The sequence below is a fragment of the Stenella coeruleoalba genome (genome assembly GCF_951394435.1).
Source record: "Stenella coeruleoalba genome assembly, chromosome: 1".
NCBI lineage: Eukaryota > Metazoa > Chordata > Mammalia > Artiodactyla > Delphinidae > Stenella > Stenella coeruleoalba.
The window spans coordinates 137,803,332-137,819,668 of NC_137169.1; the positions used below are offsets into that span (position 1 = coordinate 137,803,332).

The 16,337-nt window shown below is 44.2% G+C and overlaps 1 protein-coding gene across 1 annotated transcript in view; it reads right to left on the reverse strand.

The window, feature by feature from the left end:
- USH2A (usherin) overlaps window positions 1–16,337 on the reverse strand; it is a 785,755-nt gene that overhangs the window by 69,315 nt on the left and 700,103 nt on the right. Inside the window, exons 62-63 of the mRNA XM_079900731.1 lie at window positions 11,352–12,868; window positions 7,678–7,999 (exon numbers count right to left, since the gene is read on the reverse strand). Coding sequence (XP_079756857.1) covers window positions 7,678–7,999; window positions 11,352–12,868 — 1,839 coding nt within the window. The remainder of the gene's footprint in view (window positions 1–7,677; window positions 8,000–11,351; window positions 12,869–16,337) is intronic.

A 16,337-nucleotide genomic window follows, 5' to 3' on the forward strand; every position in this document is an offset into this window, starting at 1 on the left:
AATTTACTCAAGGATCCAGAAATAGGGGCAAAGGACTAAAAGCTGCTGTCTTTTCTGCTTCTCCTTTCTAGCTTGTCGTCCACGCTGTTGCAGCCTTTCGTGGGGCTGGCACAGAGAACGTCTCCGCTGTCCCCTGCTGGAGTCGCCACACAGCTCCTTTTGGCAGGAACAGTGAGGACCCACTTGACTGTCTGCCCTCCAACCATTCCTCCATCCTCTCCCGCGTAAACCTTCAGACTGAATTGTTCGGGGCCAGCGTTGGTCTGTTAGTAAGTAGCAGGCTGCCGTCCTGGGGAACTTTCCATAGCAGCAGCTCCAAGATCAGACCCACACTCGAGTGCGTCATACACGGGGTTTCCTCCCAGGCGGACTTGTCGGGTCTCAGTGGTCCAGCCCCGGGACCCCAGAAGCCTTTGGAGACTCTGGGTGTGCGTGGGTGCTTATCGAAAAAAATCTGTCAGAGTGGGGAAGTTTCAGGAAAACGAATTAAGTCACTGACAGCAGGATTCAATGAAAGGGGGGCCATGGCGGCCCGAGCAAATCCGCGGTGAGTCATCGCCTTCAGCGAGAGTATGAATGTGAATGCGCAATTACTGAGAACTGCTCAGCGGTCTCAGCTCTCTCCCCGCAGGTCAAAACGGAAGCTTCTTATAAAAGCAGACTCACACCCAGGTCCGTCTCTGAAACCTGCAGGGACCACTGTCTGAATCTTCTTGCTGAACAATTAGAAACTTCCCCACATAGAATTCGGAGCTTTATATCGTATATATTAGTATATATTCCAATTTTGAGAGGGTTGATGATAGAAATGAGTACTGTCTGTGAAAAAAACACTCTGCTGCGTGTGTATTCTGCACAGCTAGCCTGTAATCTGCATTGAACGAAAAGGTCTGTGCATGGGAAGAATTTCATTTGGTAAAGAGGCACCTCATTGATGTATGAATCACACATTTATAGAGTAGTTTGAAAGTAGGATTTTGGTAAATAAAATTATATCTGAAATTCACAAATGTTTGTTCTCTGATGAGACCCTGCACTGCGTCACTCTGCAAAGCCAGCCCTTTCATCCTTGTGAAATAGTTTTTTAAAAATTCCAAATTTCTGTGATTTCAATTTCAGATCTTTACTCGTTTTATGAAAGCTGATCATTCAGAGTTTGATCCTTCAGAATCCCAGAATTGTAGAAGCTGTGTTGAAATGGATCAAAACTAGAAAGTTCCTGTTTTAAACGATGGTGAATGTTACTCTTCCAACCAAAATCCAGGCCTCCCAAGTGAGACACAAAACAAAATGAAACAATGACAACCAAAACCAAATAAAATCCAGGAGGAAGAGTGAAAGAAGTTATTTGATGAATCGAAGACATGAGCTTAGCAGGTAATATATTCTGTCTACCTTTCCAGCTTCATCCAAAACAATAAATACGACTCTGATTCAGGAAAGCCATGGACAGACCAAGGTAAATAGGTTGGTCATCAATTATCATCATGTAAATTAGGCACTTGAGGGGAGTTGGCTTCACTTACTTAGGCAATCAGTTTACGATGGTTTAGGACTGTGATTCTCAGCCCTGACTGTACATTAGAATCACCTAGGGACCTTTTGAAATGCATTGATGCCTGGACCCACCCCATAAGCAGAACTACAGGCGGATGGGGCCTTGGCATCCAGAATGTTGTTAAAGTTCCCCAGGTGATTCTAATGTGCAGTCAGGGCTGAGAACACTGATTTAGGAAAGCCGCACCAGAAAATCAGGCTCAAGTAGCATAGTGACATGGCTGTATCCTCCGGGACAGTATTTCTCAAAAAAGTAGGTTGTGGACCACCGAAGCTGCTGGTTAAAAATGCAGATTTCTGGGAATTGCCATCCCACCCCTCTGCATCTGCATTTTGAATGCGCTCTTTGGGCAATCCGTTTGTACTATAAACACCGAGAGCTACTAACGCCTTAGGGCGTTCAATTTTGAGGTATCACTGAAAACTTAGAAGGTGCTTGTAAAATCGCACAGCTTCTGCCCACCAAACATGCCAGTTCCCATACTGATGTGTGAGTCACTGTGAGGTGACATCTGCTGGTCCTTGCCTCCAAGATCTTCTGTAGCAAATGATTCTCCCCTCTCTCAGTGAGAATCTCTTTCTCCAGGTATTTCTTGACCCTCCCGTTCAGCAGAATTTATCCGTGCTGTATTCTTTTCCCCAGAGCTCTATCATTGGTCATCAGATTGATGAATTAATTTAGACTAGGTGGAACCGAGCAGAATCCTGCAGGGCCTCCTCACCCTCCAACTACAAAACCGAGCAGTTAATGGTGAGGGCAAGAGAGTCATAGACTCGGTGTCTGATGCACATTCCTGAGTTGTTCTATAGATACTGTAACTGCCACCAGAGGAAAAAAGCTAACTGCATGATGACCAGAGTGTAGCCATGACATAACTGCTCCATCTTGAGTAGTACTGAATCTATGGCTAGCACAATTCCAAGAACTGGCCTCAAGACAATGGGATTAACGTTATTGCTCATAATAATCTATATCTTTGCGTGCATCAAAATAATTGTAGCTTGCTCTGCCCGTATATGTAAGCAGACAACTAAAATTGTCAGCAAAGAGATGCTACAACTAAATTTGTCAGCAAAGAGACCCATGTTGACATCTTCCACTCTGAGAATACGGTGCCTAAATGTATGGACACCAAGGGGGGAAGGGGGGCGATGATTTGGGAGATTGGGCTTGACATATATACACTATTGATACTATGTATAAAATAGATGACTAATGAGAACCTACTGTATAGCACAAGGAACTCTACTCAATGCTCTGTGGTGAACTAAATGGGAAGGAAATCTGAAAAAGAGGGGATATATGTATACATATAGCTGGTTCACTTTGTTATACAGCAGAAGCTAACACAACATTGTAAAGCAACTATATTCCAATAAAAATTAATTAAGGAAAAAAAAAGAATATGGTGCCTATGTCAGCATGAAAAAGTTACGGAAGATAGACCTCTGCCCCTAATCCCATAGAAATGGAATGATGTCTGACAAGTGGGGGTTGTAAGCTGCTCTTTGCAGGAAACCGCCCTCAGCAAGGAGCCCCTTTTCTTGTCACTTTAGCAAAGCTATATTGTAACTAACTTTTATACCAGGCGGCCCCGTGCTCTACTCATCTCCCGTCCAAGCACACCTTTCAAATCTTTTAATCACACAACACCTGGCCTAACTTGTTTTCCATAGATCAAAGAAGTAGAAATGAAGAATAAGTAACTAACAGATGACCAGATCTCTTCCCTACCTTCCCCTTCAGTAATCTCCCAAACAAACTGTGTGACCAAGATGAGATCTAGAGGAAGATCACACGCCTGCATGCAGTGGGGGATGGCGAAGACTCTGACCCCTTATGTCAATGATTAACTGAGATTACTTCTCTGTTTCCCTTGAAAAGCTTTCATGGCCAAGCGGAATCTTTGGAGGTGGTTTTTGGGGACACTAAGTCCACCATCCCCAGATGGCCAGCATTCTGAGGAAAGGCACCTTTCCGTTTTATTTACATTTGTATGTAATTGATTTTGTTAGCCTGGAGCAGCAGGACACCCTCCCCCATTCGATAACATAGGGAATGCTTGGGAGCTATCTTCAATGATTTAACTCAAAACCAGAAATGAATACAATGACGTAGGGCCAGGTAGTGGGGTGTGGGGAGGGACATTGGACACCCTCCAGGCACACCAGGTGGACGGCCACCTACCCGACCATGGGTCCTCACCATCCTTGTGATGAATAGGTTTCCATCTCTGGGCAGTTTCTCGGTTCTTTGTTTTCATCCCCTACGAATATATGGATTGTCTCAAAAACACAATCCTCTGTAGGAGGGTCAAATCACAGATATGGTGGGCGAACCAATGACTCTAGGACAATAAAGGTGTTTTCTGAAAAGCAGCCTGTGGATAAAGTAACCCTCAGACAGGTTTGAGAGCAATTCAAATTCATCTCAAAGACAAAATGTTCTTTTGTTAAAGGGAAATCAATTCTTATAGTACATTACTTCCTAAATGACTTCGGGAAGATAACTCAGGATCTATAAAGACTTAGCATTTGCACAGGCTAAATAAATCCAATAGTTTAGTTCATTTATTTCAGCATTTAATCTATATTTTTCAAAATATTTCCTGTAAAATCTTGGTTTTGGGGCTGATAGACTAGATTTTTTTTTTTTCCTGCTCTCTATCCTTCTTATGTTGTAACAACATGGGATTAGCTAGTAAATGCAAATTTGAGGTCAGTCTGCTGTGAAAACCAAATTAAGTAATTTCATTTGGGTGATGTGAGTATGGAGGAGGAGCCTGACACAGGGCTGATAGTAACAGTTACAAAAGAGACAGCATAGGGGCTTCCCTGGTGGCGCAGTGGTTGAGAGCCCGCCTGCCGATGCCGGGGACACGGGTTCGTGCCCCGGTCCGGGAAGATCCCACATGCCGCACAGCGGCTGGGCCCGTGAGCCATGGCCGCTGAGCCTGTGCGTCCGGAGCCTGTGCTCCGCAACGGGAGAGGCCACAGCAGTGAGAGGCCCGTGTACTGCAAAAAAAAAAAAGAGCATAGCCTGAGGTCCTTAACTTGTCTCCCCTCTGAAATGTGGGTCCCTTGGTAACTGGTTGTCCTTAGCTTCTGGTGAGTGTATGGCTGTTAGCATCACTGTTGCCATATTGGGTTCGTACCTTTCCTCCTGGCCTTCCATTGCCCCTACCCAGGACTGAACTGTGCAGTCTGTGCAGTGAATCAGTTCTCTGCCTCAAGGGCTTTGTAGTTAGTAGATATTCTTTCATAATCACTAGGACCAGGCGGCCTCTATGATCTGTTAGTCCCCAAACAACGATGAAGACCTTCGCTGACATGTTCCCAGGGCCCACAAAACTAGTTACCGATTCATAAATCTTGACTTAGGAATGCACGTCCTGTTTCCAAGCACGTACCCCCTACCCTAGGTTAACTATAAAACTGTCCCATTGGTCCCTTGACGGTGCAGAGTGCAGCTGCCAGTGTTTCAGGATTATTGTCCGCTCAATCCCACCCTGTGCGTAAGTGTAATAAACTGATCCATCGATTATACGGAGCTGCTTGTCTCAATTTTTGGTCTCAAGATACCTTCTCAGTCTGGTGGGCACTTTTCATTCTCTCCATCCTCCAACAGTAAGAAAACTGACAGAGCTAAGATACATGCTTGGAGTTTACCATTCCTTAGAAAACTCAGGGAAGACTTTACAGATGATATGGCCAATTGTTTAACCCAATGACACAGTATGATGCCAAAGAAGCTACAATCACTGGTTTGCTTTCAGTATCCACAGGTCACTTAGTTTTGTCTAGTTAGAGGTCAAATATTTCATGCTGATTCCATTCAGCTCTCTTACAACGGTGCACTTTTATTCATAAAGGGGACTAGACAATTGAGAATAGAAAGGTCTTTGATAACTTGATACTTTTCTGTAAAGATAATGATAAAGAACAAAAAAGTGGCCACATAGGTTCTGGCTGTTTCTAACAGTATTCTTTCTCCAACTGTGACATCAATAGATATTTTGTTCCTTCATGACATAAGCCACAATCCTTACCCTAAACCCTTGGGACCTGAAGTGCTTTTAAATAATTTTTAATTTTTTCAGATTTGGGAAAGTTAATAAAATGCATATACTGTATATTTTGTAATATCTGCAGAATGCCCTTGTAATAGAATACAATACTTCTGTAGCAAAATATATAACTATTCATATTAAATGAGATAAATAAATGCTGTAAATAGTGTGGTTTGTTTAAACTGGGTTTTGCTGCTGAATGAGTTGTACCAAACCTAGATAAAAACTTGTTTTGGGGAATTCCCTGGCAGTCCAGTGGTTAGGATGCGGCGCTTTCACTGCCGTGGGCTTGGGTTCGATCCATGGACGGGGAACTAAGATCCCGCAAGCCACGCAGCTTGGCCAAAAACAAAAAGAGAGATAGAAAACCCAACAACTTCTTTTAAAGAGATTTTTAGATTTGGAATTGCAAACAAGGGATTATGGGTTTATATCTATGTATTTCTCCACACCATTCAAGAATCAATTTATATTTTCAATTCTTACTAACTTCATTGGGAAATTTGTCCTGTACATTACTGGCCTAAAACACATTCCTTTCACGTCTAAACTGTTACCTCTAATCACTGCCCTCACTGATTTCCTCGCCATATTCCTGGTGACTTCGTGATCTTATTATTTCTGGTTATGGTAAGCTGTTCAAGGTTCCGTTTCCTCTTCTAGAAAATTGCACTTGGTCTTGTGCTTGGCACGTGGTGCTTGCATCATTCAGGAAGTTTCCTTTGAAACTGCAAGCAAGAGACTTAAGCAACAGGGAATTTATTGGGGGTACAGTCAGCCCTCCTTCTCCATGACTTCTGTATCCGTGGATTCAACCAACTGTGGATCCAAAATATTTGAAAAGAGGATTCCAGAGAGTTCCAAAAAGCAAAACTTGAATTTGCTGCCTGCCTGCAACTACTGACATAGCGTTTACATTGTATTTACAGCTATTTACGTGGCACTTACATTGCATTAGGTATTATAAATAATCTAGAGATGAATTGAAGTATAGGGGAGGATGTGCGTAGGTTATATGCAAATACTATACCATTCTATACAAGATACTCGAGCATCTGAGGAGTTTGGTGTCTGCAGGGGTCCTGGAAACAACCCCCCTTGGATACCGAGGGACAACTATATATGTAATTAAAAGAACAGTTGAAGAACCAGGCTTGGAAATGGTGAGGATAAGAAAAGCTTTTGGATTGATGTTAGAGATATTTTATCAGGACTTAGCTCCACCTTTTAAAATCCTGAGTCACTTTGCTGGAGATCAGGCCCCAGGCAAGTCTGAGGGGCAGAGCAGCGCTTGGGTGCCCAACACTTGGCTAGGTGACAGCCTGACACATTGATTGACACTCCCACCAAGGCTGAGCACGGGGTGGAGGAATCATCCCCCCACAGGAACTGGAGCTGCTTCTTACAAGAAAACTGCAAATGCACCCAGACGGCAAAACAAAACAAACCTAACGGAAGTCTTCTATTGATTTCAAAATACCTTCAGAATAGTGTTCTTAATTCCTGACTTTTCAGAGATATGCGAAGTCCTCTTTTCTAGGCTGTCCTCCTACAAAACTTAATTCATCTCCATGCACAGGTTAGTTGTTTTCCTCTAGACTTTTCTCAGCAGTCTATGTCTGTCTTGAGCACAGGGGCTAGAGATGCTCGCCCATTCGATTTTATTTTCTCTAGGTACAATTCCTGAGTTATTTTCAAAGTGATCTTTTCACAAGGAGTATTTCCAGCCAAGGCAACACTGACAGAGAGAAGCTTAATGGTAGAAACCACTTCATTAATAAGAAATGAAAATACTTCACCAGAAATCTGCATAGGAATAACAAGCCTATATCACACGGACCAAGAACTGAGAAAATGAAGAAGGCAAATGAATATGGCCTTTCTTCCCTCATTTACTGCTTAAATTTTTTTTAAAGAATATTATTAAACGACATAAGTCCCATGTTTCTTTAAGTGGCTTTTTAGATTGCAAGCAATTTTTTTCCAGACAGGCGCTGACGTGTACCCACACCCATCCCAGTGCGAGTTGTTGGTAACACACATTCCTTACCTGGTATTCATACTCTGTGAAAGGCAGTAGTTCCATGTCCATAAAAGAGCTTGAGCTTCCATTATAGGTTAGCACTGGGTTTGATTTTCCAGGCTCAGCTGCTATTTGTCTTCTGTACAATTCATAATATAAAACCTGTCCATTTGGCTGCAGTGGTCCTGTCCACAGAAGGGAAACCATGGGCTGGAATCCCCCTGGAGCCGTCTGGACCTCTAGATGTGGAGGCGGTTGCATCCGAGGTGCAACCTCAGGGGTCTGTATGGATGTCCAGTCACCTGATGCACATCCCAGCCTGGTGCAGGCTTGAATTCGAACTTCATACCTTCAGGACACAAGGCAGAAATAACCCATTATTGGCAAAATCGATTTTCGTGGGAAGAATCTTTAAAAGGCCAAGTGTTTTCTGAAAAAAAGACAGACACGTTTATATCTATTCTTACCTACAACGAACCCTTTTCAAGGACAACAAAGTCATGTTTCCACGGAAATTTTAGAACATTTTCAAACCTCCTGGCTTTCCAAACTAAAGGAAGATGCTCACCTGTCTGGAAAGGGTGGGCACGATTCTTCCCTAAACAGGAATGTATAGAATGAATACACTTTCAAGATACTCTCCAGCAGGAAAATTCTGGTACGCTGTAGAGTTCCTTAACACAGTGAGGGAGAATACAGATCTTGGGAGTTTGAACGAGTTTTCAGCAGCCCTGAGCTCCTCTCTCTGCAGCTGGAGCTAAATGATTCCCCAGGAACGTTTCCAGGTCAGGAAGGAACGTCATGGAATCAAGGTCTCTGTGCTAATAAACCCCCTCACCTGATACCTGACATCTTAAAACAGGCTCCCTTACACCACATGGGGAACTTCCGGGGCCAAAGTTAACCCAGCTACACACCAGATTATCAATCATGGAGACACCTTATCACCACCCAGTTAAACTCAACCAATCAATTATGTTTTGCTTCATAGCGGGTCTCCTGCCACTGGGAAAGGTCTATTTACATAACAGGGACTTTTCCCTTCCAACAAAAGGGGCTTTTGTTAGTCTTAAGTGCCTATGGCTGCAAATAAGTGCTTCCCCCTCTTTTCCATGCCCCTAATTTTTATGATATTATGACACCCCTAATTTCCCCTCAAGCCCCAGCCACCTCCCTTTCTCCCTTTATTTCTTTTGCTTCCAGGCTTTTCCGTCTTCTACTTTCTGCTTTCGCTCTTCCAGATAATCACCGCCTTGTGCTCACTTCCTCGCTTTCTTTCTGTTCCCCTTGCCCTCTTCTTAATTACACTTCTCTCTCCCTTTGGGGAGTCTCCCAGTTCCCTTTTCTGCTTCCCCTTCCCTCCCTCTCCTCTCACGCCCATTTTCACCATGATGGGCTGCCAGTTCATTGGTGAACAGATCTACAGCTGTGAATGGCAGATCTGCCTTCTAAGCGATTCTGAGAACTCAGTTTTGATTTTCCACGTCTGGATTATTTGTTTTCTGGATTATCTCTGGTGGTTTTAAAATTCTGGGTCAGATTCCTCCTGCTTCTTAGGGTATTCTCAGGATCCTTCTTCCTACTGACCATCTCGGGGGTACCTCAAGGAGGACACACTAATTTGCAGTACTCAGTAAACATTAAGCTGCTGGAAAAACCCCAAATGACATGAATCCCAACTTCATATAGAAGTCATATTCTGGTTTTATTTTTATTTACTTATTTTTCTTGCGGTATGCGGGCCTCTCACTGCTGTGGCCTCTCCCGTTGTGGAGCACAGGCTCTGGACGCGCAGGCCCAGCGGCCATGGCTCATGGGCCCAGCCGCTCCGCGGCATGTGGGATCTTCCCGGACCGGGGCACGAACCCGTGTCTCCTGCATCGGCAGGCGGACTCTCAACCACTGCGCCACCAGGGAAGCCCTGGTTTTATTTTTGTGTGTGTGATTTGATGTTTTTATTGTTTATACTCTATATAAAGTTATTATAAAATATTGGCTATATTCCCTGTGCTGTACATTACGTCCACATACCTTATTTATTTTACACCCAGTAGTTTGTATGTCTTAACCCCCCTCACCTATCTTGCCCTTCCCTCCTCGTCTCCTCACTGGTAACACTAGTTTATTCTCTGTATCTGTCGGTTTCCCTTTTGTTACATCCATTCATTAGTTTTATTTTTCAAATTCCACATATAAGTGAATACATGCAGTATTTGTCTTTCTCTGTCTGACTTATTTCACTAAGCATTATACCCTCCAGGTCTACTCATATTGTTGCAAATGACAAAATTTTCATTCTTATTTATGGCTGAGTAATATTCCGTTGATATTCTAAGTCGTTAATGTCACTTACATCTTCGATGAGAGTGGACGGTGAAGGGGCATCTCTCATTGCCTTAAATCCCATGGCTAAGTTTCTCACAAAAATCAGACTTTCTTTTTTCAGCCTGGGAAAAATGCCCCTCTCACATCCAGAGACTTTTTTTTTCCCTAGAAATCTTTTTGAATAAGAGTTTCGGAGGGGAGCAAGCTGATACGATCTTTAAAACGTGCAAGTACCAGTCAGGTAAAGAGGAAGCCGGGATGAAATGTACAGCTCTGCAGCTAACATGGGCCTTTTTTATGCCCTGCATCAGAGTAAGATAAAAGCCAGCTCACAGAGCATGTGGATTAGCTATGGAAGATACTTGCAGAAGTTTTAATCACTGTTTAATATTTAATGCAACCCTAGATAATTGTCATTAGGATATGCATAAGACTGCGAATGTTTCATTTCAACAGCACTATATATCAGAGATAATTATAGGAGAGATCTAATCTACACATCAGTACATTACAATAATAGATGAATTTTATCAATGGTGGTTGGTAATCAACACCCAGCCTTTAATTCTTTTAAAGTGGTTCTGTTCATTTTACTAAATTTTAAGAATACAATGTCCTTTGTTACTCTTCTCTCTGGGGATGTATGTTAGTTAAAATGTGATGGGGAAAAAAGCCAAGCAATTCTTTAAAGTATGGGAAGAGGGCTGGTGGTCAGATTCCTTTGTGTGGAAAGCAACACACACCCTTGCTCATCAGAGAGCTCAGAGGGGACCACTAAGAAAACAGGAGCTGGCAGAGTGGCACCGTCCCAAGAAACCACGAGATCAGAGCTGACTGAAGGGCTGGGGAAATAGTCAGAGGAGCCTCACTATTCCTGGAAGACGTGCTGGATTCAATAAGGAGGGCTGGCCCCAGAGCAAATTTCGGATCAGTCCAACTCTGGCTGGCAATAGCTCTCAATGACGGCCCCTTTTTTCATTCTTTAAAATACTCCTCCTTTGCCTCACAGTCTAGTTCAGAGAACCGCATTGGGGTTCTCAGAACTGACCGGGGGCTGGCATGTTTCCAGGAGGGACCAGACTCAGGGAAGTGGCCCTACCTCTCCACTCCTTGGTTCCAGACATCGCGATGAAGTGCAAACATTTCTAAAAAAACTGACTCTCAAAATGTCACCTGCAAGAATTTTGCTCTCCAGAAGTAATCAAGCAGGTTTGGGCTGGATAAGGACGTAGTTAGTCTACTTGGATGGTTAAACGGATGGGGCTTGGGCACGTCACACATCTTGCTGTTAGAGTCTCCACTGGGACTGACCGAGGGCTCACGCCATAGAAAGGGGCAGTGGCTTGTTCTCAGGAAAGCCAGGGTCAGTTACCTACCTGTGAAATGGCTTCAGCTGGTTTACTATGAATGACCGTGTACCAAAAGAATTATGAGTTGTGTTTACGTGTACGATTTTTGTTTCTCTTTCAAACAGCTCACGGATGAAGAGGGTGTAGTTGACGATATGACCGTTTGTCCTTACTGGAGGGTCCCAGCTCACTAAGATGTCCTGAGGGCCCTTGGCCAGCAATTTTGGAGGCTCCATCCCTGAAGGCGCTGAGGGGCTGGTTCGATCTTTGACAAGTGGACTCAGAACACCCCCTTGGCTGTTGTTGGCCATCACTGTGTAGCCATACTCCACACCTGGGGCGAGAGTAAAATCATGATAGCGAGTTTCCAGGCCGGTATAGACAATGGTTCCGTCCCTCCTAAGTTCATAGCTTCTGATCTGGCCATTTGGGGTTCCTGGCGGTTTCCAGGTGATTTCTATGGATTCTGAGCCCGTGACTTGTAGTTTTGGAGGGTCCATGTTTTGGGGCGGGGCCTCCATCGTCCAGGCAGACTCTGCCACACTAGCTGTGCAACCTCCACTGGTGCAGGCCACTAGGGAGAGATTATACTGTGTGGAAGGCTGCAGGTGGGAAACCAACAGGGACAGCTTCTGCCCAGCAAGGTACTCCTTACCATCCAGTCTGAGTAAATACTGAGTGATCTCTCCATTTTGAATTGATGGCGGTGACCAAGATGCATTTATTTGAGTGGCACTGATGGTCCAAAGAGCTGGAGGGCGGACCCCTGCAGGGGCAGCCTCAAGGGTTGTGATGCTGGTAGGCGTGCTAGTGGAACAGCCCTCACTGGTGCAGGCTGTGACTACATACCTGTACGTGGAAAAAGGAAGCAGCGCTTCATCAGTATAATTGAAAGTCTCGGCATCGAAGCTGAAAGGATAGAGCACCCCGTTCCTTTGAAGCCTATAGGACTGGATAATGCCATTAGGCTGTGCTGGTGGGATCCAGGAAATCATCAGTTTGGGGGGATTCACAGATACCTGGGCTATCTCAGGTGGAGAGAGGCCTTCTGGAAGTGCCTGCCTGGTCCTTACCACACTCCAAGAGCTGCAGGTACGGCCTGCTGAATTCCAAGTGTGGATTTTATATTCACACTGCATCCATGGCCGCAGACCTGTGTCATTATACACAAATGTATTCCTTTCAGTATCATATTCTGTGAAAACAATTTTCTCATCGTCCTGGATTGTCTGATTCCCCCCAGCTTTTCCCTCGAAGCATCTGCGAATCACTTCATAGCGAATTATCTTTCCGTTTGGGTTAACGGGCTCTGACCAGCTCAGCTCAACGCTGGTGGACCCCACAGACTGGATGGTGGGAGCCAGCTGAGACTGGGGTGCGGCTTCTTCTGTCCACAGAGGCTGGGGTGCCGAGTGTGCACAGCCCGCCCTGGTGCAGGCCTCCAGCGTCAGCGTGTAGAGCGTGAAGGGGTCCAGGCGTCGGAAGAGAAATTGACGATTCAGGCCGGCGTACTCCAAGACACCATCACTGAAGACATTGTACGTCTGCAGGAAGATGGGGAACAAAGCATATGATTTCTTGGTGTCACTACTTCGTCCCTTTTAACCCCTTCTGCCCCCTGTTCCTCACCTTGATGATCCTAACCCAGAAGAAGCATTCTGATATGAATTTTGGGAATGTGATCTTTGCCTTTTCTCTTTTTAAGGTTGGATATCATGTAAGCATATATCTAAAAGCTAAGAGTCACTGAAATTAATTCGTTGACTTAAAGAGCGCTCACGGGGTTTCTTCCCATTTTTATCTTTTAGAAGTGGGGAATAGTATTCACATTCCCTATTTTATAAAAATTAAGAGCTTCTAATTTCACCCTGAGTAGGCTAAATTGGGCCTATCCACATTGTCTATTGCCACAGCATTTACTGGGAAATGGAATTATAATGCTTAATCATTTGTACCAGGGTGCCAGGGCGGAAAATGTGTGAGTGTCTGGTGTGGGCACACATGCACACGTGTACATAGGTACATATACATGTTATACACATATACAAAAACATAGGTACAAACTGATGACCAGAAAATGGAAAACCCACCCTGTTTCCTCTTACCAGTTATAGAAGAATAGATGGTTTCTTTGGAGCAAAGTATTGTTTTGTTCCAGGGAAAACCATCTGAATGCTCATGATACAAACGTAGAGCAAGTTTCCAACCCATATTATTCATTGTTCTTTGGGGAAGATGAGAGGTAACTTAGCTTGAATGTAGATGTTTTTGAATGATGGTTCCCCATCTTTTCATGCTTCAGTGTACCTGAGAGACAGGAGACCTTCCTGTCCATGGTCGTGACCCTGTGATTATGTCTCTTAAGATGAGATGGACAAATACCAGAGTCCCTTGAGAGGCAAATCTTCCCACAGGTTGTTCCTGGATTGTTGATATACTTTAATGTTATTTAAGATTAAATAGCCTAGATCTGGAAATCTATTTATGTTGGACTATTGTATTTTGGTGTGATTTTCTTGTTGGGGGTCTCAGGGCAAGATCATACCCCTGAGGGAAGGGGAATAGAGTATTTTCTGAAGACAGCTTAGATTCCACAATCAATTTGAAAGTCTCTCTGACTCTCTGTCCCCTCCCCCATATTCACCTGGCAAATCTCTAACTAGTGTTAAATTCAGCTCTCCCTCTGGACCTTAGCTTCTAACTGGGTTTGGAGAAAAACTCTCAAATATATTGACTGGTCTCACTTTAAATTTCTTACCATAACTTTTAAATAGATGATTACCAACTATAAAACCATATGTTTGCTCTCTCATTTTTCAAAGTAAGAAATATCTTCTCCTTTCCCCACTAACAGCCAATACCCCCTTCTCTCCCTCACAGGTGGTTGTTGACATAACCATATATTTGACTGAGGAAAGTAGAGGCAGTCAGACAGGAATGTTCTCATGTTATAGATTATCACTGCCATAGGCATGTGAATCTAGATGTACCCTATTTGCCTCTGTTCCTTTTCCTATGGATGAAGTACCTCTGCCCCCACTGAAGTCCACCTGAGCTCTGGATCCTGTCCTCTCCTCCTTCCTACAGATTTCACTCTTGCAATTATTCTCATCATCTCTTGCTTCACTGATTTATCTCCCTCTACTGGGTTATTTCCATTAACATTTAAATGCACTCTAGGATCTTTCACTGATTTTTGAATAAAACTTCTTGACACCATAGTCCCCTGGCTCCTGCCCCATTTCTCTGTTTTTTTCTTTCCATCTATACTTCTTTGAAGAGTTGCTATCCTATTCCCTCAAACCATCCCGACCAGGTTTCCCATTTCAACATTTGATTTTCTTGTGAAGATCACAGTGACCTCCTGGTTTCCAAATACAGGGTCACATCTCTGCCCTCATGTTACTGGATCTCTCAACACCATTGGCACATTTTCTGTTCCCTTCTGGGACATCCCTCTCATCTACTTTTCCTTCTACCTCATGTGTCTTGACAGCTCCTCGCCATACTCGTGACCTCTAAATTTTTGTATTCCCCAGGGCTTGATCCCAGGCTCTCTTCATCTCGAGTTAGATCCTCTCCATAGGTGATGTCCTCCAGGCCCATGGGTTTGAATACTACTCACCTGCTAATGAATTCCAAATACATATATCTTCATGAAGAACTCTCTCGAGTGTTCTAGACTTGTACTTCCAACAACCTACTTATCCCCTCAAATCTGTACATCTTCCAGCCTTCCCTTCCCAGTCAATGACTCAAGGCCAAAGTCCAGATGTCATTCTGAAGTACTACTTTTCCTTCATGTATCACATTCAGTCCATTAACAGACCTTGTCATCTCTACCTCTGGATACATCCCCAATCCACTCACATTTCTTGACCTTCTCAACTCCCCCTCTAATTCAAGCCACAGTCAATTCTACCCTGACTTCTTTCACAGATTCCAAACTGCACTGGTCTCCTTATAGCCCATTTCCTACATAGGAGCCAGAGTGATTTGGAAAAACATAAATTTGATTGTGCTATCCCTTTGCCTAAACCCTTCCGTAGTTTTTCATCACACTCAGAATAAATCCCAAGCTCCTGATCACAGCCCACAAGGTTGAGCACACAGTCCACCTTTCACCAATCCCTTGAATCTCATCTAGTATCATCTTCCCTCCCCAACCCTCCCAAACTTCAACCACACTGGCTTTCTTCCCTTGATGTGAAGAAACCAAGTTCATCCCTGGCTTCAGGCCTTGCATTTGCTGTTCACTTTGTCTGAACATTTTGCTCTCGTATCTTCACATGACTGACTCTGTCTTGTCATTCAGGGCTCAGCTCAAACGTCAACTCAATTCAAATGATCATCCATGCTAAAACAGCCCGAGCAGGCATAATTACATTATTCTGTTTAATTTTCTTTATAGCATTCACCACTCTCTGAAATTCTCTGGTTTGTGTACTAGCTTTTTGTTTGCCTCAGCCCCACTGTTCATGTATTCTCACACACACACAAGGTCTATGACAGCAGGGACCTTGCCTGTCTTGTTCACTCCTGAATAATTGCCTGGAACTTAGTAGAAGCCTCAATAAATATTTGGGGAACCACAAACGCACGTAAAAGGAGTAGATATTTCTATTGTCAATCATTCCAGGAAGAGGCAGACACTGGGATGGGAAATAAACACTCACAAGGAGGGGTGCTTTGATGGGTGTGAGAGAGATACTCTTTGCTCTGATGGGGACCTTAGGGCTGAGGCTTGGATTTTAAGGCCATGGTTCCTAGGGCTCAGGCCTCCTGTCCTAGAGTAGCCAAAGTCCGGCTCAGTCACATGCCAGGGGCTAGTAGAAAGCAGCTTGTAGCATACCTGGAGGTGGGCAGAGAGGTGGCCGCCGTACCAGGCAGTGAGGCAGCCTACAGGGAGGCCCATGAGGATGGGCCTGGGTCTGTGAGCTCTAGTTACAGATCTAAGGCACTGCTGTAGGTAATTTCCTGCCAGCATCCCACTATGGGGTTTTCAGGGAAGGT